The sequence below is a fragment of the Typha angustifolia genome, chromosome 14, assembly GCF_048772165.1.
Source record: "Typha angustifolia cultivar Huaian chromosome 14, ASM4877216v1, whole genome shotgun sequence".
Taxonomy (NCBI): Eukaryota; Viridiplantae; Streptophyta; class Magnoliopsida; order Poales; family Typhaceae; genus Typha; species Typha angustifolia.
Genome location: NC_133252.1, coordinates 11,098,720 through 11,126,211, shown reverse-complemented (window position 1 = coordinate 11,126,211; position 27,492 = coordinate 11,098,720). Strand labels below are relative to the sequence as shown.

At 36.1% G+C, this 27,492-nt stretch overlaps 3 protein-coding genes across 3 annotated transcripts; 1 reads left to right on the top strand and 2 right to left on the bottom strand.

Annotated features, from left to right (window-relative positions):
* Positions 1-1,580: 1,580 nt before the first annotated feature.
* LOC140776237 (mediator of RNA polymerase II transcription subunit 33A-like) lies at positions 1,581-11,107 on the top strand. Its single transcript, XM_073119869.1, has 12 exons — positions 1,581-2,044; positions 2,340-2,450; positions 3,303-3,638; positions 4,705-5,015; positions 5,112-5,203; positions 5,312-5,687; positions 5,810-6,020; positions 6,477-6,591; positions 6,768-6,929; positions 7,030-7,708; positions 9,364-9,570; positions 9,677-11,107. Exons 1-12 carry the CDS (start codon positions 1,779-1,781, stop codon positions 10,789-10,791), a joined length of 3,981 nt encoding a protein of 1,326 aa, XP_072975970.1. The 5' UTR covers positions 1,581-1,778; the 3' UTR covers positions 10,792-11,107.
* A 249-nt stretch (positions 11,108-11,356) lies between these two features.
* LOC140776238 (pentatricopeptide repeat-containing protein At5g19020, mitochondrial-like) lies at positions 11,357-13,835 on the bottom strand. The gene has a single exon (XM_073119870.1). It carries the CDS (start codon positions 13,722-13,724, stop codon positions 11,625-11,627), a length of 2,100 nt encoding a protein of 699 aa, XP_072975971.1. The 5' UTR covers positions 13,725-13,835; the 3' UTR covers positions 11,357-11,624.
* Positions 13,836-14,461: 626 nt separating this feature from the next.
* LOC140775943 (mitogen-activated protein kinase 15) lies at positions 14,462-23,477 on the bottom strand. Its single transcript, XM_073119444.1, has 10 exons — positions 23,124-23,477; positions 21,452-21,860; positions 19,839-19,966; positions 19,662-19,721; positions 16,975-17,124; positions 16,727-16,882; positions 16,398-16,609; positions 16,000-16,101; positions 15,744-15,907; positions 14,462-15,340 (listed from the first exon to the last, which is right to left on the bottom strand). The coding sequence occupies exons 1-10, from the start codon at positions 23,145-23,147 to the stop codon at positions 15,060-15,062; spliced, it is 1,686 nt and encodes a 561-aa protein (XP_072975545.1). The 5' UTR covers positions 23,148-23,477; the 3' UTR covers positions 14,462-15,059.
* Positions 23,478-27,492: the final 4,015 nt, after the last annotated feature.

Sequence of the window (27,492 nt, the reverse complement as noted above, 5' to 3'; positions counted from 1 at the left end):
GAGTGTATAACAAATAATGCTTACTTATTTTGAATCAAAATTTTATATTTTTTTAAAATCAGATTATTACCGTCAACACTCATTTTGTAGGTAATATAAATACAAAGGCAAAATAAAGCTTCTTACCCTCTCAACGTCTTACTCAATTTAGAAACCCAAGTTAGTTCATTACTCTAAGTGGTAGAAACATCAAATACTATTTATTTATTTTTTTCCTTCTGGATTGGGTAGATGCACTCTATACAACAAAACCCACATTGAGATTTTTACATAGAGCCTAACACTAATTTGAGAACCAATAAAAGAACAAGTCGCAATCCTGATTGAAGAGAGAAATATAGGGAGATAGAGAGAAAGAAGTCTTATTACAAACAGGAGCAGAATGCCATCAAAAATTGAGACCCAATTGCTTTCATAATATAGAATAAGCTTGAGAAAAAATATAGAAATAAGTGTTTTCTGTGGTTAGAGTCGAAGAGAACGACTACTTTAGGGCTGCTGTAAAGAGTGGATGAGAGCACCACTTACCAAATTTTGAGAATTTTAGTTTTAGCACGATGGAGGGAAGGATGATTGAATGAAGGATTTTGGTGATTTGTTATTTAATGATTTCACCATCAGCTCCAACTTCTCTCCCCCACAAAATTTATTATTATTCTTTTAATTCTATTTACTCTATTTTAATTTCAATTTTTATATTTTTTTTAGGACTGGATTGTTACAAAATGTGTATTTCCAAATAGTACCAAATATTATTACTAATTTTTTTAAACCCATATTAAACTTAATTGATAAATTGTATTAAATAATAAATTTTTAACTTTTTCATCAGTGTGTACTAAATATATTTCTCTAAAGTTTTTTTTTTGGTCAGCTATGGTGAAAGAGAAGCGTTTTTATAATAAAAAATATATTTGGAAGAGAGGAAAGAATATTTACAAAGATATATAATTTAATAGATTTAAGTTATAGATAAAATTAGAATTAATTTAAATTTATATTCAAGTTTTTAATTTTCTTTTTTAGGTTAAAAAGATCACTCTTTGTACTTATGGTCGATTGTTAGTTTCTTCATCTAGAAGGTCAAAAAAATCTAAAATCAAATAGATGGTTGAATTTTCTTCACTTTTTATTTCTTACGAACAAAAAGTATTTTCTTTTTCAAATATCTTTTTTAAAATTTTAGATTGTAACAAATATATAATAAATTTTAATAAATATGAGTTTTTATAAAATGTAATAGTTCTAGAAATAAGATAAATATAATTATATAATTATATGAAAAATTACCTATTTTGTATAATAAATATAAAATAATATTTTGATCATTTGGACTGCTTTATTAACTGTACTTGATTGATGGTGTTTCACTTTAGTTGTAAATAAAAAAATTAGTTTAAAATATTTATAGTAAATTATAATATTAAATATAAATATAAAAAATAAAATATATTTAACTTTATTATTTATTTATTTATTGAAGCGTGAACTTGACTAGATACGATGAACTTCACAAAGAACTCAAAAGCCGACAAGTATATATAGATATATTAAACAAGAGCATATATATTTAGGAGGGCTACATTGGTCAAAAACTCGAAAGACGGTAGGTAAGATGTGATTGAATCTATCTTTGCGCGATTTGGTTGATTTGGTATACCATCCCTTTTCTCCGTCCACTCTTGAAACGGCGGCGACGTCGATAGCGAGAAGCGGCTGTGGCGGCGGAGACGGACGAGGACGGCGCCGTATAGGGTAAAGCGGGAGATCCTCGTCTGATGGAGGGTCTGTCGTGGGATTGGGTGGCGGAGTACACAAAGGCGGCGCAGGAGGAGGGGCGTGACCCGGCGGTGTGGGCGGCGCACGTTGGGTCGGCCATGGCGGCGGCGGGAGTGGCGACACCGTCTTCGCCGGAGCTGGCGCAGCTCCTCGTCTCCCACCTCTGCTGGGAGAACAACGTCCCCCTCGCGTGGAAGTACGCCGAGAGGGCCATTGCCGCCAACCTCGCCTCTCCCATGCTTCTCCTTGCTCTGCTCTCAACCAGGTACTACTACTACTAGCCATTGTTTAGAGCGCGAGATTTTGACTTTCTCTATGTTTGCATCTTTTCTACTATTCCTCTTATTGAGTTTGTTGGTGTAATTATCAAATATATGAATACATTAACAGTCATTCTTATAATTCTATGCTAATAGTTATCGAATATGGGTATCGCCAAATGAAAGTTAACTTAAATATATGACATTTTTTATGGCCGAGGTATATTTGATCTGTCATAGCATTATTCATGTATTTTCTATCTTCAATTACAACGAGGAACTAATGTTTCTTTTGCACAGGGTTATTCCAAATCGTCGCTCCAAACCAACAGCTTATAGGCTTTATATGGAGCTCCTGCGAAGGCATGGATTCTCTTTTTCATCTCAAATCAATGGACCAAATTTTAGAAAGTAAGCTTCTTAGTCTATTATTGCCCTAACCTCGTCGACTGCCTTTGTGCACTCTATTGTCGTAATATCTTTTTTCACCAATAAAGATTAGTTTGTTACTGCATTTCAATCATTCAGAGAATGTGGAAAATTTTACATAAAGTTAATAAGAATTCTTTAGTTATCTTGCCTGATAGTTTTCTCATAAATTAGTACTCTAGTATATTGTGTTTTAAAGCATACATGTTGCATTTTCACTTATTTAAGTACAATCGATCTAGTTTAGATCATTTATTCAAGCTAAGTATATGTGGCAGATTTCTATGATGCTATACATTTGGATCTGCCTTGGAGTTGGTTATGTACATCTATTAAACAGTATGACAAAAATAGCTTCTAGGGATCTTGAATTACTCTAGAATGACATGGAAACCTAGAACAGATATGTCTTCTATGCATACATCAGGCAACATTCTTCTTTATCAACATAAGTGTTCTTTGTGAATTACACACTAAGCAGCAAATGTTCTGCTATCTTTGTCTTTATTATGTTTTTGGTTATTATAAAGATGGTTTTTCTTTTTATAACAATTCTATTATAAAGATGGTCTTAGTTTTATTTTTGTCTTTATCAATAATAGTTTTTATGTTTTAATATGACATTTTCTGACTTATCTTATCATCACAAATTTGTTTTCTCGACATTCTTTGATGCATTTGGCATCTTGTTTTCTTGATCTCACTCAATGTGAGGATGTCTTAAGTATGTTAATACATTTCTTCTAGCTGCTGTTAACGGAACTGCTGTGCCGAGTATGCGCAAGAGTGAAATGTGAAAGTAACTCTTATGGTTTTTCGTTGTCTGATATGCAGGGTTATGGTGTTAATAGATGATGTTCTTCATCTTTCGCAGACATTTGGTTTTCAAGCATGTGAACCAGGGGTCCTTGTAGTCGAATACGTCTTTTGCATTTTGTGGCAGTTCCTTGATGTTATATTGGATGATGAAGGTTTGCTAGAACTGACCCCAGAAAAGAAGGCCTGCTGGGCAACTAGGCCACAGGATTTGGGAATATCTGGAGAAGAAACCTGTAATGAACAAAGTGAGAAACTACAGAAAATAAATTCTGTTATATCTGTTGAAATTATTGGGCATTTGCTTCGTCAGAGAGTAGTTTCCAGGCTTCTTTTATTGGCAAGTGAAAACATGTATGACCTTTCTAACTTTTTCTATATCCAACATACTTATATTGCATTTTATTGTTTATTTTGTCATTTGATGGATCTTACTCTAGTTACTAATGTATTCTTCTTGCAAGTGAATAGTTTGATTTATTTTCCTTGGATTTTTAATTTGTAGATATCTCTGTTAACCCCCCCAAAAAAAGTCATGGGATAAATGGGTCTTATTACTGTTCTTGAACTATGTAATCAGAAAATCAATTGTTAAATCAACAGCTTTGCCAGTATTTCTTTGTTACATATATAGGGTTGCTGTACAGGACTGTAGGGTTTAAAACTTTAAGTGAGTTGGAGCTGATTTTAGTTAGGATTAGCTTTGGGATTAGATTTGGCAATAAATAACTTGAGTCTTATTTCAAATAAGCTTCCAATTAAGAACCCCTTCCCAGACGAATTTATAAAGTCATTTGACATCAAGAGGTTTAGAAGATGGTCAAAGACAGATATGCTATGAGGTCCCGCAGGCTGCCCTAGACCGGATATTTCCATATATAATTAAGCCTATGGCTTCAGTGCAGAATTCTAGGATAAATGAAATAAGAAATCAACCTTATTAATCAAAAAACCAGAATTGTAACAACTGTGAGTCTAATTAATTAAATTGGATCCCAACAAAATCAACATGCATAAAGAATGAGTCATTTGAGCCGCCAATTGGGCCATAGTTATACAATTGAAACCAAAAGAATATCAGCGGTTTTTATTGATGACTGAAGCACATGTTACCCATCTTCTTCTTCTTTTCACATTTTTCTTGATAACTAATCTCATATGATTTTTTTTCTTCTGCATGAACTAAGGTGTTTCTAGTTTCACTTAAATGGAAATAAACATCCAAAAGTGAAAAATGACAAAAATGAAAGAAATGCCAAAGGAGGCCTAATCATAAACAAAATTGTTGAGAAAACTGTAAGCCATGTTGCATTTGAAGTTTGAATTATTGATAAATTTGGTGATTGTATTGTAAAATGTCTATCTGCGGCAGTCATCGAATTTTTTGTGCGTTTGTTTTTACATCTGTGCAATGCTCTAGGCCTTCACAGTGGGGAGCCTTCACTAACCGCTTACGCCTGCTTGCTACAAACTCGTCAGCACTTGGGAGTTCAATTGTACCAGTCGAAGTATTGCAGCAATTAATAGATAATTGCAACAAATTAGGTGGAGAATGCAAAGCTAATCGGCACCGAGAATTCTACAATAATGTTGCTTCTGGTTCCTTAACTTTGCCTGGTTTATACTGTCCTGGTTCTAGCCGTTCTGCATTATGGATTCCTATTGATCTGTATCTTGAGGACTGCATTGATGGTTCAGTTGCAGCAACAAGTTCTATTGAAATTTTAAGTGGTAATATTTTCTATATATGAGAATATCACGTTTTCCCCCTTGGCACTAGTTCTATTTTCATGCCTCATCATTCACAAAGTAAACTGCCCATTGCAGGTTTGATAAAGGCTCTTCAAGCAATTAATGGATCTACCTGGCATGATGCTTTCTTAGCTCTTTGGATGGCCTCTCTTCGCCTTGTACAGAGGGTAAGGGTCTTTTCTATGTTGCTTCCATGATTTGTAGAATATGCTGGAATATCATGACACTGAATTGTGTGTGTGTGTGTGTGTGTGTGTATTTTTTTTCTTAAATAGGAAAGAGATCCTCATGAGGGTCCAGTGCCTCGACTAGACACACGATTATGCATGTTGCTCTCTATAACAACACTTTCAATTGCTGATATTATTGAAGAAGAAGAAGAAGGTGAAGAAGAAGAAGAAGGTGATCTTCTTGATGGCAGGGAACTCAGTAGTCAATGGAAAGAGAAAGCAGTAGGTGGAAAGCGCCGTATGGATCTCGTCTCCAGCCTACAAACCTTGGGTGATTATGAAAGCTTGCTGGCTCCCCCTCCATCTATCATCTCTGCAGCCAACCAGGCTGCTGCAAAAGCGATGATGTTTGCTTCAGGCCTTAATGTTGGAAGTGGGTACTTGGAGAACATAAACATGAATGACAAGACAATGAATTGTTGTAAGTTTTTCTCTACATCATACACAAAGTCCTTTATCTATTTGTTTCTTTCCATCATGTTGGATGAGAGACCATACGCTGTGGACTGATTGTTAATCCTATCTCATTTCTTTTTTCCCCAGCTGGAAATATGCGGCATTTGATAGTTGAGGCTTGTATTTCACGAAATTTGTTGGAAACATCTGCTTATTATTGGCCAGGCTACATCAGTGGACGTGTCAACCAGGCACCTCACACCGTTCCTGGCCATCTTCCTGGATGGTCTACTTTCACAAAGGGTGCTTCTTTGACCCAATCAATGGTTAATGCTATGGTGGCAACTCCCGCTTCAAGGTGTATAGGATTTTTAATTTCAAAGATAGCTTATCCCATACTTGTGTTTATCTTATTATATTTTGCAGCAACTCCTAGTTTTACAAAGGTTGCTCATTGCCAACATGCAATCAGTTAACCTTTTTGTTAATATGCTTTATGCTTACCATTCCGGAGTTTTTTGCACAGGCATTTAAAAGAATTTGAACTTTAAAAGATCTCTTATAGCTACACCTATGCTATGATGTTATGGTGGCATGTAGTATTGATATCTGATATTGTTCTTATAAGAATCTTGTAAAAGGTAAAAGATATAGGTGTGATCACAAGAACAAAATCTCTTCCATCATTGGCTAGTTCTATATATCCTCTCTTTAGTCATACCTGATTTCTGTCTGAAGCCAGTATATTAGATGTCATATATATGTGTGTGTGTGCTGCAATAAAGCACTGAATAAACTCATGATTTGATGGAAGCTTAGCAGAGCTTGAGAAGATTTATGAAATTGCAATCAATGGGCCAGATGATGATAAGGTTTCTGCTGCCACTGTTCTGTGTGGAGCCACTTTGATACGTGGATGGAATATTCAGGTTGGTAAAACAATTATGCCTGGGAATTTTGCCTTTTCGTTGGTCTTATTTGACCTATCTGTTCAAATTTGTTTACAGGAAACTGCCAAATGTTAAAATCTTCTTTCATACTGGGATATTTTTCCTCTACTTCTACAAGCATATTTTTGACCTCTAGTTAAATCCCCATGTTGTAGGAACATACAGTTCACTTTGTTGTCAATCTGCTCTCACCGCCTGTTCCTGTTGATTATTCTGGAAATGACAGCCATTTGATAAGTCATGGTCCTATGCTTAATGTTATTCTTACTGGAATATCATCTGTAGACTGTGTTCAAGTCTTCTCATTCCATGGACTGGTACTCTTTTCTCTCTTCACAATCTCTAATGAACTAAGCTCCATTTTCTAGTGGCCAATTAGTTGATAAGATTCTTATGTTTATGCAATTTCTTCTCCAGGTCCCAGAACTAGCAGCTGCACTAATGGCAATATGTGAAGTTTTTGGGTCTTGTTTTCCTAGTGTCTCATGGACCCTCACTACTGGTGAAGAAATATCTGCTCACTCAGTGTTCTCAAATGCTTTTATCCTTCTTTTGAGACTCTGGAAATTTAACCATCCACCACTTGAGTATTGTATAATGGGAGACGGCGCACCAGTTGGCTCACAACTAACTCCTGAATACCTCCTACTATTGCGTAATGCTCGGGTACTTTCTCCCAGTAGTCATGCCAAAAGTCGAACCAGCAACAAACTATTGCTATCTGGTACTAGTTTGCCGTCTGTGCATCCCATTTTTGTTGATTCATTTCCAAAGTTGAAAATTTGGTACCGACAACATCAAGCTTGTTTAGCTTCAACTCTTTCTGGACTTGTTCCTGGAACTCCAGTTCATCAAAATGTAGATGGTCTTCTCAACATGATGTTCAGGAAGATCAATAAAGGCACTAATCAATCTGTGGGTTCTGGAATATCCGGAAGCAGTGGCTTAAGTAGTTCGTCTGGCACTGGAAGCGATGATACTTTCCTCAGGCCCAAGTTACCTGCTTGGGACATAATGGAAGCTGTTCCCTTTGTAGTCGATGCTGCTCTTACTGCCTGTTCCCATGGAAGGCTATCACCACGTGAATTGGCTACAGGTTTGCTTTGCTTAACTCATGAGATTTGATGTAGCATTCTTGTGATGGTTCCTTTTAACATATAATGCTGTACTATTTGTCTTTTTGGTTTTGAACAATATCATTTCACTTGATACATCTAGGATAGGGTTGAACATTCTAGAAGTATGGAGAGGGATTTTAGATAAGGCTTTGAAATATGTAGATATACGACTGATAATGTAGGTTGCATGTTTAGTGAACTGTGATATCAAATATGATAAAAGAATTACTTTGATGAAGTATGTAAAAGGGAGTACTTTCATTACTTTAAATCTATTGAATAACAAGCAGGAGAGATTGATGAGGACATAGCACATAGAACTGCAGTACGATGGTTAAAATAGAGAAACGCCTCTAGTATGATGTGGGATCATGATGTGTAGATCAAGCTGAAAGAAAAATGCTACAAGCTAGCTACTAGACTAAACCAGATGCAATTGATATGAATGTTGATATATAGGAAACAAATAGGGAGAAATTTTGATTTAAGGATGTTGAGATGGATGACTGAAGTAAGACAAAATAAGAAATGACTGTACGTGACTGAGATTAAGGTACCAAGACAGGTTAGGTGAGAATCAGCTAATGGGGTTTCGTCATGTTCACAGGGATTGCATACTTGCATAGTACACCAGTAAAGAGGAACGATATTATTGAAAAGGAACATGCCTTTAAGGGAGGGAGAGACCAAAAAGTTTTGGAAGAATTTAGTTAAAAAGACATGGTAGCATTTAATTTGACACAAAAGCTTCCATTAAATAGAGCTGAATGAAGAAAATATCCCATATAGCAAACCTGTATTTATGACGATTATGTTGATAAAAATTTTCATTATGCTGATGATGTTGACTTCAATATATATATATATATATATATATATATATATATATATATATATATATTCTTAAGTTTCTTCCTTTTTATTTTTTGTTACCTTGTAAAACTTTTCCTCGTGTTTCAGCCTCGTTGTTTACTTTATCAATGGGTGGATTCTACCTAGGTTTCATTGTCTTTTTCTTCAGTGTACACATAGGTACCTTGGGTATGATATTAGTTTGTTGAATGCTGCTCTTTGAGTGCGTGTTCAGTTCTTATTTGCTTTTGTACCATGTTGCTAAATTCTAGCTCCTGCAACTGTTACATAATCTGTTCCTTAGAACCTACAAATAGTCCTCTTGAGAAGCAAACTTTTGTGACAGATATTGATAGAATCAAATTTCATTTACATTCTTTTTTCTTTTCTAGTTATAAGTTCAATATATTATTCAATCCCTAATGTCGTAGTCAAATAACATATCCGAACCATCATGAATATGTTTCTTTAAGCTAACAGCAGTTGATGCCAGGGTATTTGGCTTTTAATAGTTGTGTGTTCCCCATAGCAGATCTCTGTAGTATGTTCTTGATCGCTATTTAAATTGTTTCCTTTAAGTGATTATCTTTGGTGTTCTTGTTCTGTTTTTAAAGAATTGTAAGATGACAAGATGACTTGTAAAAGAGAAGATTTAACTACTTAGTGTCACATCACTTCTACTATTGGAAGTTATATCTGACACTTTCTTTTAAGATGGTAGTTCTGTTTTGTGAAACATCTGAAATGATCATATATGACTATTCTTATGCTGCACTTTAAGGCCTCAAAGATCTGGTTGATTTCCTACCTGCGTCTCTGGGGACTATAATAAGCTACTTCTCGGCTGAAGTAACACGTGGAGTTTGGAAGCCTGCTTTCATGAATGGAACTGATTGGCCTAGTCCTCTTGCAAATCTATCCACTGTGGAGGAACAAATCAAAAAAATTGTTGCTGCCACGGGTGTTGATGTTCCAAGTCTTGTTGCAGGTGCATCTTATTTCTACATGATAGAACATATAAAATTTCTTATATGTCTATCTACACTGCTGAAGATAAATTCTTCCTAGTTGCTTAAGCTTGATTGGAATTGCAGGTGGAAGCTCTCCAGCAACACTTCCATTGCCTTTGGCGGCCTTTGTTAGTCTCACCATAACATATAAGCTTGATAAAGCATCTGAACGCTTTCTCAACCTTGCCGGTCCAGCTTTGGAGAACCTTGCAGCAAGTTGTCCATGGCCTAGCATGCCAATTGTTTCAGCCTTGTGGACTCAAAAGGTGAAAAGATGGAGTGATTTCCTTGCGTTCTCTGCTTCACGGACTGTCTTTCACCACAACAACGATACAGTTGTCCAGCTTCTCTGGAGTTGTTTTACTGCCACTCTGGGACTGTCTTCCACCTCAATATCTTGTAATGGAGGTGTTAGCAGTCTTCTAGGTCATGGTTTTGGTTCTCATTGTTCTGGAGGTCTCTCACCTGTTGCCCCAGGAATCCTCTATCTCCGGATATACAGATGTATTAAGGACATCATTATACTAGCAGAAGAAATTCTCTCACTTCTGATGGTCTCAGTCAAAGAGATAGCGGAAAGAGTTGTATCAAAGGAGAGGTCAGACAAGCTGAAGAAAACAAAATATGGGATGAGATATGGCCAACTTTCTCTTGCTGCTGCAATGACGCAAGTGAGAATTGCAGCAGCACTTGGAGCAACATTTGTATGGTTATCAGGGGGTTCAGGTCTGGTTCAGGGTCTAATCCAAGAGATGCTCCCTTCTTGGTTCCTAGCTGAGCATGATTTGGATCAGGAAGGAAGGAGTGGGGGAATTGTATACATGTTGGGGGGTTACGTGCTGGCTTATTTTGCTGTATTTTCTGGTATGTTTGCATGGGGCATAGATTCAATCTCTCTCTCAAAGAGAAGGCCAATTGTTCTGAAATCTCATTTTGAGTTTTTAGCAAGTGCTTTGACTGGGAAAATCACTCTTGGCTGCAATTGGGCATTGTGGTGTGCTTATGTCTCAGGGTTCTTGGGTTTGGTTGTCGAGTGTGCACCGTGTTGGGTCCTTGATGTGGATTTGGATGTGTTAAAGAGGCTGAGTAAAGGGCTGAAGCAATGGAACGAGGCTGAGCTTGCTCTATCTTTGCTGCGGAGAGGTGGAGTTGCGGCAATGGGTGCTGCTGCCGAACTGATTTTGGCTGGTGAATCATGATATGTGTTAGCTTCCTCAATTTCTGTTCTACATTAATGATATCATGTGCAATCCAGCAAACTCTGCAAACTTTCAGAGCTCTCTGATATTATCAACCGAAGGTCAGATATCCAGTGTAACCTACTGTACACGTAGAGCTAGATGAGGTTGTTTCTTGGATTAACTTGTATCTGCAGATAGTTCCAGTAATGGCATATAGCAGGTTCTGCCTCCCTTTCAGTTCACTCTATCTTTACCTTGGAATTATCTGCTTGAATTGCAATCTTCTATTTCCTTTTTCTTTCTGAGGAGTGAGGATAGAACCGCAGTTAAATTTACATACTGAATCTTCTATGCTTCATCAACGGTGAAGATATTTCTTGCTAACAAGTCTCGATTCTCAGGTAAGGGGAATATTTATTGTTAATCCTAGCCTGATAAGGTATTTCTATTGGCTTATTGGCAAAAGATTTGATAAAAGTACATTAGCAACTTCATACTGATGATTTCTCTCTATTCTCTGTTCCCTAAAAATAAAAATAAAACTTTTTAAGACTGATTTCCCAAGTGCTATGCATCTGGATCATTTCCTGCACCCAAAAACAAAAACAGGCTGGATTTTTCATGTAGCAGTTTGTCGCCAAACCAAATGTGACGCATTAGTCTGCTAAATGCACCAAAGATTCAAATAACAAGATTTGGATACTACTGGATTCCTTATCCTATTATAGTTGTCATAGCATTAGTAGGGAATGGTTCCTACAATCCTACACGCTCCATGCACCCATCAATGCCATCTGAACACAGGGTTATAGCACTGATCGAGCCAAACCACAAGATTGCAAGGTGGACCATCACACAATGCCACTGCATCCTGGTGTTTTCTTCAGCTTCCTGCTCTGCATTGCTTTCCTTGTCACCAGGACATCGCCCCACCGACCGGAGTCAGCATAGATGTTAGAGAGGGCTACTCTGGCAGCCCCATGACTGGGTTCCAGCTTTGCTAAACTCTCTGCGGCCCTCTGTCCAATATCCACATTACCATGAGTCCTGGCAGCAGCCAAAATGCTCCCCCATATAACCACATCAGCTTTCATTGGCATTGTCTTGACCAGCTGCTCTGCTTCTTCCACACACCCTGCCCGGCCAAGAAGATCAACAATGCAGCCGTAGTGCTTGATCGTCGGTTCTATGTCATATTCTCTCTTCATAGACTCAAAATAGTGCCTTCCTTCAGCCAACAGGCCGGAATGGCAACATGCATTCAGAACCCCGATAAATGTGATAGAGTTTGGTTTCACATTGGCTCTTCGCAACTCTGAGAACATGCTGAGGGACATATCAGCGCGACCATGAATGGCCAGGCCACATATTATTGCATTCCAAGGAGACACTGAAGAAACCTTCTCCTTTATATCACAAAATACTTGCATGGCACTAGGAATGCTCCCACATTTTGCATACATATCAATTAGCCCAGCACTCAAGTTATCAGTGAGATGGATAGATTTGCTGATAATGTAGTCGTGTATCCACTTTCCTTGCTCCAATGTTCCAGAACTGGCGACAGCAGAGAGTACGCTAACCAACGTGATCTCATTCGGTTCGACATCAGTACTTTGCATTTTCCAGAAAAGTTCTAGGGCGAGATCAGAATAACCAATCTGAACATAACCTGCAATCATGGCACTCCACGAGACAACATCTCTATCTGGCATCGCATCAAACAATTGTCTTGCCTCATCCACCAAATTGTTCTTGAGGAGTCCAACCATCAAGGCATTCCATGACGAGGAATGAGACTTACTCCCTGATTCAAATTGCACACAAGCATCATCAACAAGATTGCAGGCACCGTAGAAATGGACCATCGTCGCCTGCACGAAATTGTGGCAATCCAACCCAGACTTCATAATCACTGTATGGAGCTGCTGACCTTCTTGGACTGCAGACAAGCGCCCACAAGCTGATACCAAATCAACCAGCAACACCTCATTTGGCCTTGCATCAGAATTCCGCAGCATCCCCTTGTATGTGAGCATAGCCTCCTGAAACCTTTCCGCCCGCAAGTATCCATCAACCATCGTTGCCCAAGAAACCAAATCCTTCACAGGAATTCTCTCAAACAAATCCCTCCCCTGATCAACGAGTCCCGCCTTGGCATACCCATTCAGCATGGCATTCCAAGTAACTGTATTCCTCTCAGGCATCCGATCGAACAAGCTGCAAGCATCCTCCAATCGCATAAACATTGCATAGCAATGGACCAAATTGGTGGCGATAAGTACGTACGCTTCAAAGCCGCACCTCACAGCCACAGCGTGGACCATCCCAGTGATGCCCAGGCTTAGACGGGAGCAAGCGGAGAGAACACTCGCGAGGGTGACCTCGTTGGGCGTGACACCATCATCACGCATATCGCGAAAAACCATAAGAGCTTCCTCATTTCTCGCAGCCCGGGAAAGACCCATGATCACAGTGGTGAAGGAGACGCAATCTCTGTGGGGCATTTCGTCGAACAGGTGGAGGGCGCAGTCCAGCTGGCCGGATTTGACATGGGCGGCGACCATGATGTTGTAAGAGGCGATGTCGCGGTGGGAGGCAGGGGAGGAGAGGAAGAGGCGGGAGGCGGCGTCGAGGCGGCGGCAATGTGCGTAGAGGTTGAGGAGGGAGTTGCGGACGAAGAGGTTGGACACGGCGAGGCCGGTCTTGAGAGCGAGGGCGTGGAGTTGCTGGCCGGAGAGAAGAGTGAAAGGAGAGCAGAGGGAGGAGGAGAGAGATTTGAGGGTGGAGACTAAGGAGAAGGCGAGAGGGAGGTGATGATCGGTAGTTTGAGGTAGGAGAGAAGAGAGAGAAGAGCGGTCGGCGGTGGAGAAGAGAGAGGATGGAGAATGCCATGAGAGGAAGCGAGTGTGTGGGAAGATCCTTGGGAGAGCGATGATGACTTGACGCATTAAGCATTAGATAGACATCAGTAGGAGCGAAGCCCGAAGCTACTAAAAACAAGAGAAGAAGTTTGCTACATTTACACTTTCAACCCCCTCAACGTTTTAAATTTAAATAACTCCGAGATGGATTTTACATTTTAATTTTGCAAAACCATTTTACATTAAAAAAAGAAGTAGTGTTTAATTTTTCTTATTCTTAGAAACCTCAAACTTCAGAATTAATTTTATAGGCTAGACATAAATTAGTTACATGGATTAACTCTTAGAAAACAGAACACAAATAGGTTGAATCACTAGTCACAACTAGACGCATATTGGCATAATTTAATTTAATTTAATGCTTGATAAAAAGTATATAGTTTAAGCTCGTTATGATAAGTTTGATTCAGTTATCCAATCCAATCTTATATGTCAGATAGAATAACCCCCTCTTTCTCTAGCATGATCAATGATTTAATTAAAAGGAAAACAAGCTGCAGGGGGCAAGCATCACTACAATCTAGTAGAAACTGATGAGAATACCTAGATCATAAGATGCTAAATTTACTGAGTTATAACAGACAAATAATGAGCATCAAGATTTGCATTCAGGTAAAGCGAAGACTTTAAACTGAAGATTGGTGCGAAACATTAAAGGCTAGGCTTCAATAGACATAAATCAATAAGATAAAAGTGAAATAGGAAGATCTTAAAGCGTCACAAGGGTGTGCTCCAAACCAGGACGAGTGCTCAAAGCATGAAGCTGGAAGAATTAAAGCAATATATTGGTCCCATCACCTGAAAATAGTTTTCTCAAGAATCACAATTATCTAAAAACACAATGAACTAATAATGCCTGCAGTGTTTTCAATAACTAATACAACAAATATAAGCAGGAAACAAACAGATTGTAATAACATACATAGAAGACGGCAAGCATGGTATCATTTCTGTCCAGGGTGTCAATTAATGATTTAAGAATAAATAATAGTTAATACAGTAAACCTCGTCCACCTCGTCGTCAATTGTTTATGCTTTAGAACTCTAATCTTGCTCATTAACTAAGCAACAGCAACACATTCATGTCAGTCAAGCGCTATCACAGCCCAAGCTCTGAAGCCAAGAGTCCTTTTCACCTGTGGTATCAGCAACCTACAGATATATATATATATATGTATATATATATCTTAGCGCCATCATGTCCTTTCCGTGACCAGGGAACAGATGCCTTATAGGTGATAAAACAATAATCAGAGTCTGTACAGTTGACATTGCAAAAGCTTATTGGCATGAGGATAAAGGAACACGATGAGTTAGTAGGAGCAGTTTCCAGGCCAATTGCATATCTAATGTGCAGCAGTTCTACCAGTGACTACTAGGACCCTCCGGAGCTGCAGCCACTTTTCTTGTAACGTGTGGTTTTGGCTGCATAATTGTGGGTCCTTCAATCCCCTCATCGTCTCCTCTCTCGCTCTTACAGCTTGGGTTTCTTCTAGGATATGAACAACCAGGAGATGTATAGTGGGAAGGAACAATTGGGTTCCTAACTACTCTTCGTTGTTCATATAGCTCTGCAGATGGCATTGTGCAGTTGCTGCCGCGTGCCACCGATCCAACAACTTTACCAGGCCTTGCAGCAGAACCTATTAAAGAAAGCAATATTTGTAACATGAATTGAATGTTAAAGTAACCAATGCTTACAAGGTATTGCAAGACAAACTAACAAGACCGGCTACGTATTACATGTTATTATATTAGTAAATGCAAATATGAACAAGGTGCAAATTTTATCTATTTATCTTCTTGCACGACAACTAATTCTTTTCTTGTTGCAAAAACCCTTTTTGTTAGTTTTTATTCATTATCTATCTATTTTCTTCAAAATGAATCAACTAGGTATAATGTGATTAAACAAATGCATATAGAGAATCATCTCCACTTTCAATAAGCTCAAGAAAATGAATGAACTAGAAAGTCTTGAATGCCAGAAACAACAGAACTAAGGACGATACATCAGAGCTATAGTGGCGGGAGAGTTATATTCACCTTGGACCCTTTGGGGGACTTGAAGAGGGGCCCTCGTGGTAGGAACAAGATAAGTCTCGGATTGTGGTACTGGTTTCTCATCTTCCTTGATTAAACACTTGGAAAGATCCTCGGTGATGTCACTTGAGTTCTGCATTGTGTGATCCGAATAAAACACGCAGGCCCTATGCATAAAAAATTTGATCACCCCCAATCACATACAATGTACACCAGTTAATTCATGTTTAAATTTCAAGCATGATAAGAACATGAGTACCGTGGTAATGATGCATGTTGCCTCTCAGGTGGAGTGACAGTTGATCCATTTCCATAGTGTTCTTCAAGGTAAGCAAACTGCTTTTTAAATTGATCAACAGCACTGCGAGCCAAATAAATAAAAATTTTATTTGCGTAATAATGAAGTTCAAGATTTTTCATGAGACTGGTGTATTACAAGAATGCAACTGTCACATATCAGAAGTTCAGAATAGTGCAAGACTATATGCTTACAATGCAGGGACTTCATTGAGTAGCATTTGGTATAATAGAAAGTAAAACTTAAGCTAACTGAACAAACCTCAGGTTTATATTGTTGTTCCAAAAAAGGCTTCTTCACTTGAAGTTTCAATTACAAGGTCTTATCTTATTTAAACTCGGTAACATATGGATAAATACCTTGGATACATGAAACCAGTCGAATCTGTTCCATCCAAAAATTCTTTCAACATCTTCGGATGATACTCGAGAATTTCTCTGTAAATGAGCTCCCTTACATCTTCCTTTGTAATCCTCCTCCTCTCAAATTCAAATTCCATCTTTGTAACTGGCTGAGCAGAAGGCTCCCTCTCAACCTTGGCTATATTCTTGAAATAGGGATCAGCCAGAGCCTGACACCTTGTGGCAAAAATTAGCTCCTTTAGATCATGCATGCAGCATACTTTAGATATGCAAAGAACCAAACACTTCATTTAGGTATTGAATCTGACAGAATATGCTAACTGTACCTCCTCAGCAGTAGGACGGTCCTTCGGTTCAAAAGCTAACATCCTCTCTAGTAAACGTAATGCAAGCGGGTCTGCATTTGGGAACTTTTGGGAAAAGGGTATAGGTTTCTTTCGGCGCATGCTGCTAAGATATCGTCTGGCCTTCTCATTACGGACCTGCAGAAGTAATTGATCAACCTTAAATACTATAACGTAATATGCTACAAAAGGACTTAAACATTAAAGTTCTTTTGTGAGGTAAGACAAACCCTAGCAATTGCTTCTTGGGAAGGTGTTCCCAACATATCTGTCATTATATCCAATTGGTGGACCACATTCTTTCCGGGGAAAAGAGGCTTCCCAGTTAATAATTCAGCAAAGATACAGCCAATACTCCAGATATCTATTGCTGGCGTATACTGCAAATGACATTTTAAAAAAACTAAATAAGTCTTACGAACATGGAATGAACAGAAAGAAGAGAAATTTCACTGAAATACTATGCAGGAAGAGTAAGATCAAGTAAATTATGGAATAGGTAAAATGGAAGACAGCAGAGTAAATGATAGATAATATTTTTGGACATCTGTCTAGCAACTTGATCTAGATCACTTCTGATTGCTGATCCAGATATTTTCAGTAGTTTCTCTTTTATCATTCATGAGTCATGACCTACAATGCATATTTCTAAATTACTACTTCTGACAATCCATTTAACTCCTCTGAACAGATCAGGGTTTACCTTTAGAAATGAATACACAAATCCATGAAAATGTCTTTGTTAGGACCATAGTTGAATATTTGAACTTACTACCTTGTTACAAAGTCTACTGTTGAAAGATTATGGTCCTAACAAAGACATTTTATACTACCTTGTTAAAAGATTATGTGTATTATTAAATTAAAATATGAATTTATTTATGGATAAATGTGAAGACTTTTACTACTACTTGGATTATTAAACTGAGCTATTCGTCGTGGACCACAGGTGAGTGGATTCACTTATATTTTAATCATCTTACATTTCATGTTATTATGTTATCATGTTATCTTTGTGCAGTATTATTCTTCATGCCATTTTATACTTCATGCAATGTTATACTTTATGAACTGTTATTTTTTGTGAATCTAGTGGAACCTAAATTATGAGTATGTATGACTTTGAGAACAGTCCCAGGCTAAATAAAAAAAATCTTCTTATAGTGATTTGAGTCTAACTTGTAATCCAAAAAAAAAAAGAAAAAAACCATATTCTTGATTATGTAATGATCTGATTAGATGACTAATAGGATTAGGAAACAATCCTAGACTAAAAATCTCTTTGAGTTTACTCTAATATCTCTTATTGATTAGAGAAAAAGACAAATGTGTTACACTTAGTGACACCTTCTAGTGACCCTAATATAATCAGCTACGAGAAAAAAAATATGAGCGTCATCTCGAAGGTAAATAATAGTAGATGTAAATCAAGAGATAGACTCAAAATGGGAAATATAGCATTTACTTGAGATTGAAAAGTTACGCACGATGAGGCATGAGCATATCATTAGTTTGTTACTTGCATTATTATTACATGTTATGAGTATGCCTAGTATTATTCGTTTATTAAAAATTGTTAAGCTTTGAATTTTAAATCATGTTTTACAAATTATGATTTTAAATAGGTGGATTCACTCACTAAGCTAAAATTGCTAGCTCATTAAACTCTCTTAACATTTCAGATGTTGATTGGCATGGCAAATAAATGTGATATGCCGAGACTCTTTACCTCTACCTAAGATTTAATTTTCCATTCACACATTAGCTGTTTTAATATTATTTTGGGAGATATTTGTTGTCTAACTTGAACCTCTTTAATTCATTGAGAAGTTTTATTTATTGACAAAGTTTTGGAGTTAGTAATTTATATTGAGTTCTTTATATTGGGAATTTTGGAAAGTCAATATTAAGGCTTCGTGTATCTCAAATTCTATTGGGATACATAGTCAGTCATTATTCTAACTTCGAGTTATGACACAATGGTTATATATTAACATTCTATATTTATGCAATGACTACATATATCATTATCTATGTATGCAATAGCTACTTATTATCATTCTCTATGTATGCAATAGCTACATATTATCATTCTCTATATATGCAATGGCTATATATTATCATTCTCTATGTATGTAATGGTTATATATTACTATTTACTTGCATATATGCAATATATATTTGAGTAAAAAATGTGGGTAATAGAAGAGAAAATATAGGTGAAAAAATTGAGCGAGAATTTTTAGTTTGCGGAATAAGATAGGTGGATTATAGGAGAAAGGAGAGGATTTTTTAAAAACTTTACTCAAATCAAGAATAAAATCATAACTGTGTTTATGTATGGTATAAGATTAATTTGGATAAATAGTGTTTCTAATCTAGATGTTGTTTGGTTTCTAATCTAGAGCAGTGTTCCCTAAGCTGGAATAGGGAAAAAGGTATCCTAAAGCAAACAAGGGTTACAATTGTGCAGCAGAACAATCAATGTCAGTATTATCAGTTTCTTATATGTATTCTTCTGTGCATCACTAGACAGACATTGGAGCTTGAATTGCCTTATAGTTCTCAGTATTTATCTAACAAAAAAGTTCATCTGTAGAAAGCATGACTCTAGTTATTGAGATTATGAGATATCCTTTAATTGTTAAATAACAATCAATAGAAGCTTTAGATGTACTATAAAAATGACGCGCTGCTTCACTGCAACATTGTCATATTTTTTAAGGAATGAGCTGAAGCAGCAAACAAACAGAAATTCCCCCAGTTGGAAATGAAGCTAGACTGTAGATATAACTGGATAGGTAGATCACTGGAAAATATTAAAAGCAATATACAGCACACTGTACTTTCTGTAGAAATATACTGGGAACAAGTTGAATAAGAAAAGTAAGCATGAACACCTAAGAAACCAACAAACCTTTGAGAAAAAAGATCCACATAATTCAGGTGCCCTATACCACCTTGTTGCAACGTAATCCTGAAACAAGAATCATATGCAAGCACATAAGGTCAAGTGAAGTTGATTACTTGCCAATCCGATTCATTATGTCCTAACAACTATTTCATCTTTTACATTTGGAGGAACAATATGTACCGTCCAAAAGATGGCAGTGGGAGTGTCATTGAAGGCCACCCTTGCAAGGCCAAAATCACATATCTTGAGTTTGCAATCAGCATTTGCTAAAATATTTTTGGGTTTGAGATCCCTATGGAAAACATTTGCTGCATGACATAAAAGATTAAACACCAAAAAATAATGAGGCAGCAAAGGATGCAATAATTATGTTATCACATATTTTGTATATGTATAAACAATCTTTACATTCAAGTATAACGCAAGATTAGATGCGGGAAGAAACAGAACAAAATAGGAAATCCCATAGAAACAAACTGCTAGTGACTCAGGTTTTACTTTAGCTTTAATCTTTTAGGGTGACAGTATAAAATTTTAGCCAAATCATTGATTATTTCATCTTGGACTAATAACTATTGGGAGTAAGAGTTCTTAAAAAGATAAATTTTATTTTGTCTACAAATTTGCTTCATAGTTAAGATCTCATCCTATAGCTTGAAATCTAATGGACATTCTGTTATAAAGGAACTATCTACTCTATCTTTTAAGTCATTTTCAAAATCCTCCTCCATCAGTCTTTTCTGCACACCCAGACCTTTATTGCTCCGTCATACCCCTGTTTCTCACTGTCCATGTGGTTCTCAATACCAACAAAATTTTCAATCATCTCATATTCTTTAAATTGAACCATATTGATGAGGTCAAGCACATGAACTACCCTGATACAATGTCAACCCGTTTGAGTTGGTACATGAGCCAGTGAAATAACATCACTGGATAGTAGACAGAGAGGGGTGCAGCAATGTTCTGTTGCCAAGCTATGCTGACTCATGCCAGGGCAAAGGCTCTCAGCGAACTATAGATCTCTTAGTACAGAGTTATGAAAACCCATGCTGATAGCATACCTCTTATGGTCATGCCAACCTTAGATAATCCTTACATACCCCTATATGGTCATGCCACCTTAGATAATCCTTGCATACCTCTATATGGTCATGCCACCCTTAGATAATCCTTACCCAGCTAATCCTAGTTGAAGAGCATAAGAAAATGTTAGTGAATCATCCTTAAGTAGGAGGTCCACGAGTTCCATTATAATATTATATCCTAATTTTTCCTCTCTAACACCAAAACTAATATATGGACTATCAAAATAATGTACATGTCCCCCAACCTAACTAAACGTGCAAACAAATTAAACGGAGATTTTAGCCAGGCAAATTAAGTAGGCTGCCTGTGAGATACTTCAACCTACAAATACGAAGTATTGATCCAGACAAGAATCAATTACCTCCTATCTCAATCACTGAGAGATGTGAACAATGTTACAAGATAACCAATATCAAGCTTAATATTATAATCTGTTATGTTGACAAAAGCTTCAAGCCATCCGTCAAGCCGTCAAATGTAAGTTTTCTCCTTTTGATTGACACACTTGATGATGAGTATAACAGATGGATCACTAAACATGGACTGGGAAAGTTCCTTATTAGATGCAATTTAAACTAGGACTTTGAGAAGTATGTATATAGGTCTTCTTACTTTCAACAATGCTAATTTCCCAAGAATCAAATAACCAAAAAAATAACAGTACAACAAGAAAGATAATTCTCATGCCAAAAATCTCTATTTACCTGTATGTATGTACTTCAAGCCTCGAAGCAACTGATAAAGAAAGAACTGATAGTGTTCTGGAGTTAAATCATCATTAGCCTTAATAACCTGATGTAGATCAGATTCCATGAGTTCAAAAACAACATATATGTCCTTGAATTCCCTCCTTGATGGAGGAAGTAATATGTGTTTGATCTCCACAATGTCAGGATGACGAAGGAGTCTAAGAAGCTTGATCTCACGAAGTATGCGTGTGGCATCAGATACATGTTCAAAGATATCATTGATCTTCTTAATTGCAACTCTTTCTCCAGTATGAGTATCTAGCGCAGAGCAGACAACCCCATAGCTTCCTTTCCCTATCACTTCTTCTATCCTATACCTACTCCCCTCTCCATATTCGGTGAAAAAGTCCACTTCAGCTGATCCCTAGATGATCAGAAAGGAAGAAAAAGAGCAGTAAGTAAACTTTGAGTTGACACAAGATAACTGACTAATGACATCAACAGAGGCTACAGATATGAACGTACGAAATTGAGATAAGGAAAAGCAGAAGAACTATCATGTTTCTACAAATATGCACAATTTTAATGTTCCTCTAGATAATAGCAATGGAATTACAAGATAATTCCTCTCCCTTTCTTTAAATTCATTTCAGATCTAGAGGAACAAAGGAGTGCTCCCAATTGTCTAAGTGAGATTGAACTAAGAAAAAAAGTTAAATTTCTTAGGCCTTGTTTGCTTTGAGGTCAGAGATCTTCTAAACTGGTTCAAGAATCTTTAACCTGATTCAGTAACTAAACATCTTTTTTATATCTAACCAAATTTAATCTTCAAAAAATCAAGACTAAGAAATGAAACCAACTAATCAAGTTTGGGGTTTAGTCTCAAATCAAAAAAGGCCTTATATATCAAATTGTCTCATAAGTCTCCGGTAGGCTTCTGCTTGCTTAATCTTTCCTTCACCATCAAATTAGCATCAGTCCTTGATCTAAATGATAGTCTATTGTAAATTTATCAAAGGTATTTCAGAAGCCCACTCAAATTCAATTTGTCCTCTGTAGCAACCTCATAGTTGACGGGGAAAAAACTCTGACAATATCGATAATGATAACTATCACAATAATTCTTCATTAATCTGAATAAAGAAAACCAAAGGAAAAAAAAAAAAGGCATCGGACCCTCCCACGAATTTTTCCTACTGGGTCGGTTGTCATGAGATCTATCATACTATATGGGTAGCACAAGTAGGAGTACATCAATTGTATGGTTTTATCAATAGTTTCTCAAGGAGACCATGAATTATTGATCTGATACAGGCGAATTGCCAAATCAAGATCCCAGCGAAGTCTTTTAGATGACACCAAGCCGTAGGATCTAGTGAGTCCATCCTTATCTGATAAGAGAAACTAAACAATATGATACGTATGGGATCCAAATCATCATAAACAAAAGCTAAGCGGATCGAGTGACTCATAATAAAAACACCATTCAGCAAAAACGTACTCCTCGTATTATAAAGCATAAACTACACCAAAATATCAGTTAAACTTCAGCAGAACTAAGTGGCAAAACTTTGCAGTGCAAGATACTTCAGGGGAAAAAAAACCATCAAAATATCAAACTTTCCCAGCTAATTAAACAGTGAGCCAAGAAGGAAGAACTAGAAGGAGGAGGATCCAAAGATCTCACCTTTCTTCGCTGATCTGGCTGCATACTTGTCGGTAGATCTTCAAAACCCACCAAAGCAACGCATGTCACTGTCCTTTCACTCAGCTAACCAGACCAAAAAAATTCAACCCAAATCCCCAAATAGTCAAAAATAATCCGACAAACAGGAGAATGAATCGAAGGAAGCTAACGAAAGCGAAGATCTTGGGATGGGAAGATGCCGAGATCCAATACCAACTGGGGATGCGAAAAGAATTACAGATAAACTGCTTTCTCCTCTGAAGGACGCGGATTGCAGCTGTAAGAAACTCTACTATCTCTCTCTCTCTCTCTCTCTCTCTCTCTCTCTCTCTCTCGCTTCTTTTCTTTCTTTTTTCTTTTTTCTTTTTTCTTTTTTCTTTTTTGAAGTGGGGGGGGGGGGGGGGTGAACCAACTGTGCATTAAATTGAATAGAGAGAGAGAGAGAGAGGCACATGGCTTCTTCTTGAACCATAGAAATATTTGTGTATTTCCTCGTGATAATTATTTAATTTAATTATATGTTTATTTTTCTTCTTTTTTGAATTTAAAGAGCCGTGCAGAGGTTGAGCACACACAGTAGCCGGTAATTGAGTCATTGGAGAGCTCCAGTGAATTAATATTCACCACTACATGTTACGTGGATCCCAACCATTGATCAATATATCTATATATACATAATTTGATGGATTAATGATTATGCTCTCCAATGGACTTGGATGGGATCGGTTCACACCAAATCACAGGTCAATTAATTTTATAAGCATCTTTTCTAAGATAAATATCATCTTTGGATTACCTAAAAGCTCACCGTCTTACTATGGTTTGGTTGAGCATAGTGTACCATTTGAGACGTGCTAGTTTGTAGGTTATGCATCACAATCTCATTCAAATTAAATGTGTTTTGAATTCAAAAAAATTGAGAAAAAAAGAACATTTAAAAGGGGGAAGTTTTTATCAGCATTGCAGGACACTCAGAAAGGATATTTTTGAGTGGAGAAAGTATTAAAAGAAAAGAGGCAAACATAACATATTAAAATGACCACTTTAAAAAAAAAAAAAAGTGATAGGTATATTTACATCCTTTTGATGTTTTCTTTTGTTCTTCTTTTTGTTTTGTTATAAATTATCTTTTGATGATATTGCTCAACCTTTAGACAAAGGAGTTAATGGAGGGTGCATTAGGATGAAATAATAATAATAAAAGATACCTTAATGGGCTTTTCTTCTTTGTTTCCTCTACTAGCAAGTGACTTTTGAAAGGGGGAAAGTCATTAGATAGTATTATTAACTTTGGGCAAAGTATAATTTTGAATGATAATTTATACCTTTTGTGTTAACTTCGGATGAAAAATTAATGATTTCACATTAGTCTTTAGTCAAACTGCATAGGAGCATAGTAATATAAATAAAAATTCAGTTTTTAAATATAACGAAAGAATACGTCAAGTTAGAGGAAATATTTTTATATAATTTACTTTCTCAATCAGCATTTATATAAAAATAGTTAAATCAAAAAATAATTTTATAAGATATTTTAAAATTTTTATATGAACCAATCAGTGATATATTTAAAAATCACCGACGGAGACATTAATTTTTAAATACACCTAATTTCGTATATAAGTTTTATTGATAGGAAGAGTTAAAATAGTATATAAGAAAAAGCTCTTCTTTTTCTAGTTAAAGGGCTTTTTAGTCTTTTCACTAATGGCTATTATTTATTGGTATATAAGTCTTCTTATTTGTTTGTGTAGATTATTAGATAGAGACTTGTTTTTTGGTGGAACAAAAGAATATTAAATATTTAATTGAAGACCAGCAACTTATTCTTTCTCAATCTCCAGTGGTAGATATCACTGGCCATTTCCAGTGCATAGTGCAGAACATACAGCAAAATCTTTGTGCCATTTGGCCATTTTCTATTCCATGGTTGGTAACTTAGTACAAGAATTTTAGTAAAATAAGCTCAACAATTAATATGAAAAATGACTAATATAAAGAATAGCTGGAATACCAATGACTTGGGACTACTAATGAATTCACTAGGGATGGAATGGAATTAACATGAGGTGGATTTTATTAGTCCTCTAAGCATCTTAAAATTTTGGGAAATGTAATAGAAACAATCTAGTTTATGTAAAGTTTTATCATTGGACTCTTAAGTTTTGCTTTTAGTATCTCAAAAGGCACTTTGAGTTAACTTTAAACCTATGAATATTTTATTGCCCTCAGAAGTTTGAACCAAAAAAAAAAAAAAAAAATTCTAAAATATCTATCTTAAAATTTGACTCATCTTATATTTACAAGCAGTGGAAGATGCAAACAGTGGCAACTGTAGCCGCTCCCTGGAAGTTCTTGAGGATTGCTTGCAATGTTAAGCATTTTAAGCCTTGGTTTCTTGCCATAATGCCATTATCCAGCTGTAGTCGTCCCTGGTTGACTACAATCAAGTCAATCTAACATAGATATTTCATGACTATTTTAGCCAATGTATTAAATCGTATAACTTAGATTTTAAGTTATTAGGGTGACCAAGCTATTGTTGAATTTATACTCCAAATCACCGCACCGTTGAGCTATTAAACTACCATGCCAAAACCTGAGTATTGTTCTCCAAAATTGGAGTCTACCAGCAACTTCCTTGGTCATAGGAGTGTTTACAAACTTACCTAAAGTTGGTCAATATTTAGAGAGATATTTAATCAGAATATTTATAATAATACCTTAAATTTTAATTGTATTATAAATAAATAATTCTCTTTCTATTATTTAAAAATAGAGTCTCTTGTTTGTTTAACGATATTAAGTCACAGTTTCAAAATTAACTATAAGGTTAACTTAACTACAGAACTAAATTAAATCTATATAAAATCAAGCGTCCAAAGCACTAAAATGGTGACTAAACACCAAACAATAAAATATCAATGAATTTAAAACTATTGTTATATAATCTTGAAGATTAAATTAGAAGAAATAAGTCAAGGTAATTTATAAAATATAAATAAATGGATGAAATATTTTACCTATTAAACTATCCCATGAAGTGCTTGTTATATTAATCAAAACTTATGATATGGCTTAGTATTTTCTTCTTTTAACAAAATGAGAGTTTCATTCTTTCATATAGAAATAATGAAAATAAATTGTCTTATTTAAAAAAAAAGTAAAAAATGTAAAGTGTTATTTATAATTTTGATATCCAATATCATGATTCTATAGGGCCAACGAAGTAAGACGATTAACAACTTTTTTTCATATTATAATCATTAAATTACTGTCTCATTTCTTTTATATTATCATGGGTTATTTGCATTAAAAACTCCTTAAATTTGAGTACATTTAGTAATAGTAAAATTAAACTATTGTGTGCACAATATATATACATGTATAGAAAATGGACGCACTCAGTCCAAATTATTATTACTAAGGCTTAAAAGATTGTTGTTTTGATGCAAATGTCCAATTTATAGCAGATCCAAACTATAATACCAGTGTGAGGACTTACAAAGATTCTAATCCGACTCTTAATGTAATGTAATGATTCAATGCACAAATGGGCCCTATAAATCTCTGAGAAACTCACATAGATTCTGTAGTACGGCTAAGATCTATGCTTCCTTCCTTAAATCTCTTCTAGATATTGCTTGGGGAACAGGAGAATCCTAAAAGGGTGGGTGAATAAGTTCCTTGAAATGATATGATAGTAAAGTTGGACAGAACGAATCCTCCAAGAAAGGAGAAATCATTTAACAAGTAATAAAAGCAAACATCTTGGAGAGTTCGAACACAATACATGCAAATGTTATTCTTAGGGCAATCTAAAAAGGAAAAGGTAAACCTTTTTTAATTACTACTGGGGCTCCGTTAGCAGTTGTAATGCTAGTGTTGCTTGTGTACAGGATGCTAGTGTTGCTTGTGTATTCTTGTACAATCCAAGAAACCAAATTTGCCTTCCTCAAGACTCCAAATCAAGAGCATGGTCTAAGAATGTTGGGGGGAATGTCTTTGTACAAAGAGGAAGAAAGGTTTTGGAAGCAAAATTCCGTACAAGTTAAAGTAATCTATGACTCGGTCTATCTGTTTAGACGATTTCACCAAACTTATTTTGTGTCTAATTTTCTCTCTCGTATTTTTTTTAAAGAATTTTTTATAAATCATGGCCTACATATTACATATTTTGTTATTCACACATTATTTTTAAAAATTTTGTAACCCGACTCTTTATTTTTTTTTATAATTCTTATTTAATACTCCGACATTAATTTGACTACCTAATGTCAACCAAATTACTAAAATACTCTCATCATTCTTTTTTATTTTTTATATTTCTTCATCATCTTTCCCACTTACCTCCTCTCTCGTAACTATC

What these genes read in the sequence shown, in the direction of transcription:
- LOC140776237 (XM_073119869.1), top strand. Translation starts at nt 1,779, where the DNA reads ATGGAGGGTCTGTCGTGGGATTGGGTGGCGGAGTACACAAAGGCGGCG. An exon ending in AATGGACCAAATTTTAGAAA is followed by an intron (nt 2,451 to 3,302) that starts GTAAGCTTCTTA and finishes TCTGATATGCAG; the next exon opens with GGTTATGGTGTTAATAGATG. An exon ending in GTGGCAACTCCCGCTTCAAG is followed by an intron (nt 6,021 to 6,476) that starts GTGTATAGGATT and finishes ATTTGATGGAAG; the next exon opens with CTTAGCAGAGCTTGAGAAGA.
- LOC140776238 (XM_073119870.1), bottom strand. Translation starts at nt 13,724, where the DNA reads ATGCGTCAAGTCATCATCGCTCTCCCAAGGATCTTCCCACACACTCGC.
- LOC140775943 (XM_073119444.1), bottom strand. Translation starts at nt 23,147, where the DNA reads ATGCAGCCAGATCAGCGAAGAAAG. An exon ending in CTTGAAGTACATACATACAG is followed by an intron (nt 19,967 to 21,451) that starts GTAAATAGAGAT and finishes TATGTCATGCAG; the next exon opens with CAAATGTTTTCCATAGGGAT. An exon ending in AGTCCCCCAAAGGGTCCAAG is followed by an intron (nt 15,341 to 15,743) that starts GTGAATATAACT and finishes TTTCTTTAATAG; the next exon opens with GTTCTGCTGCAAGGCCTGGT.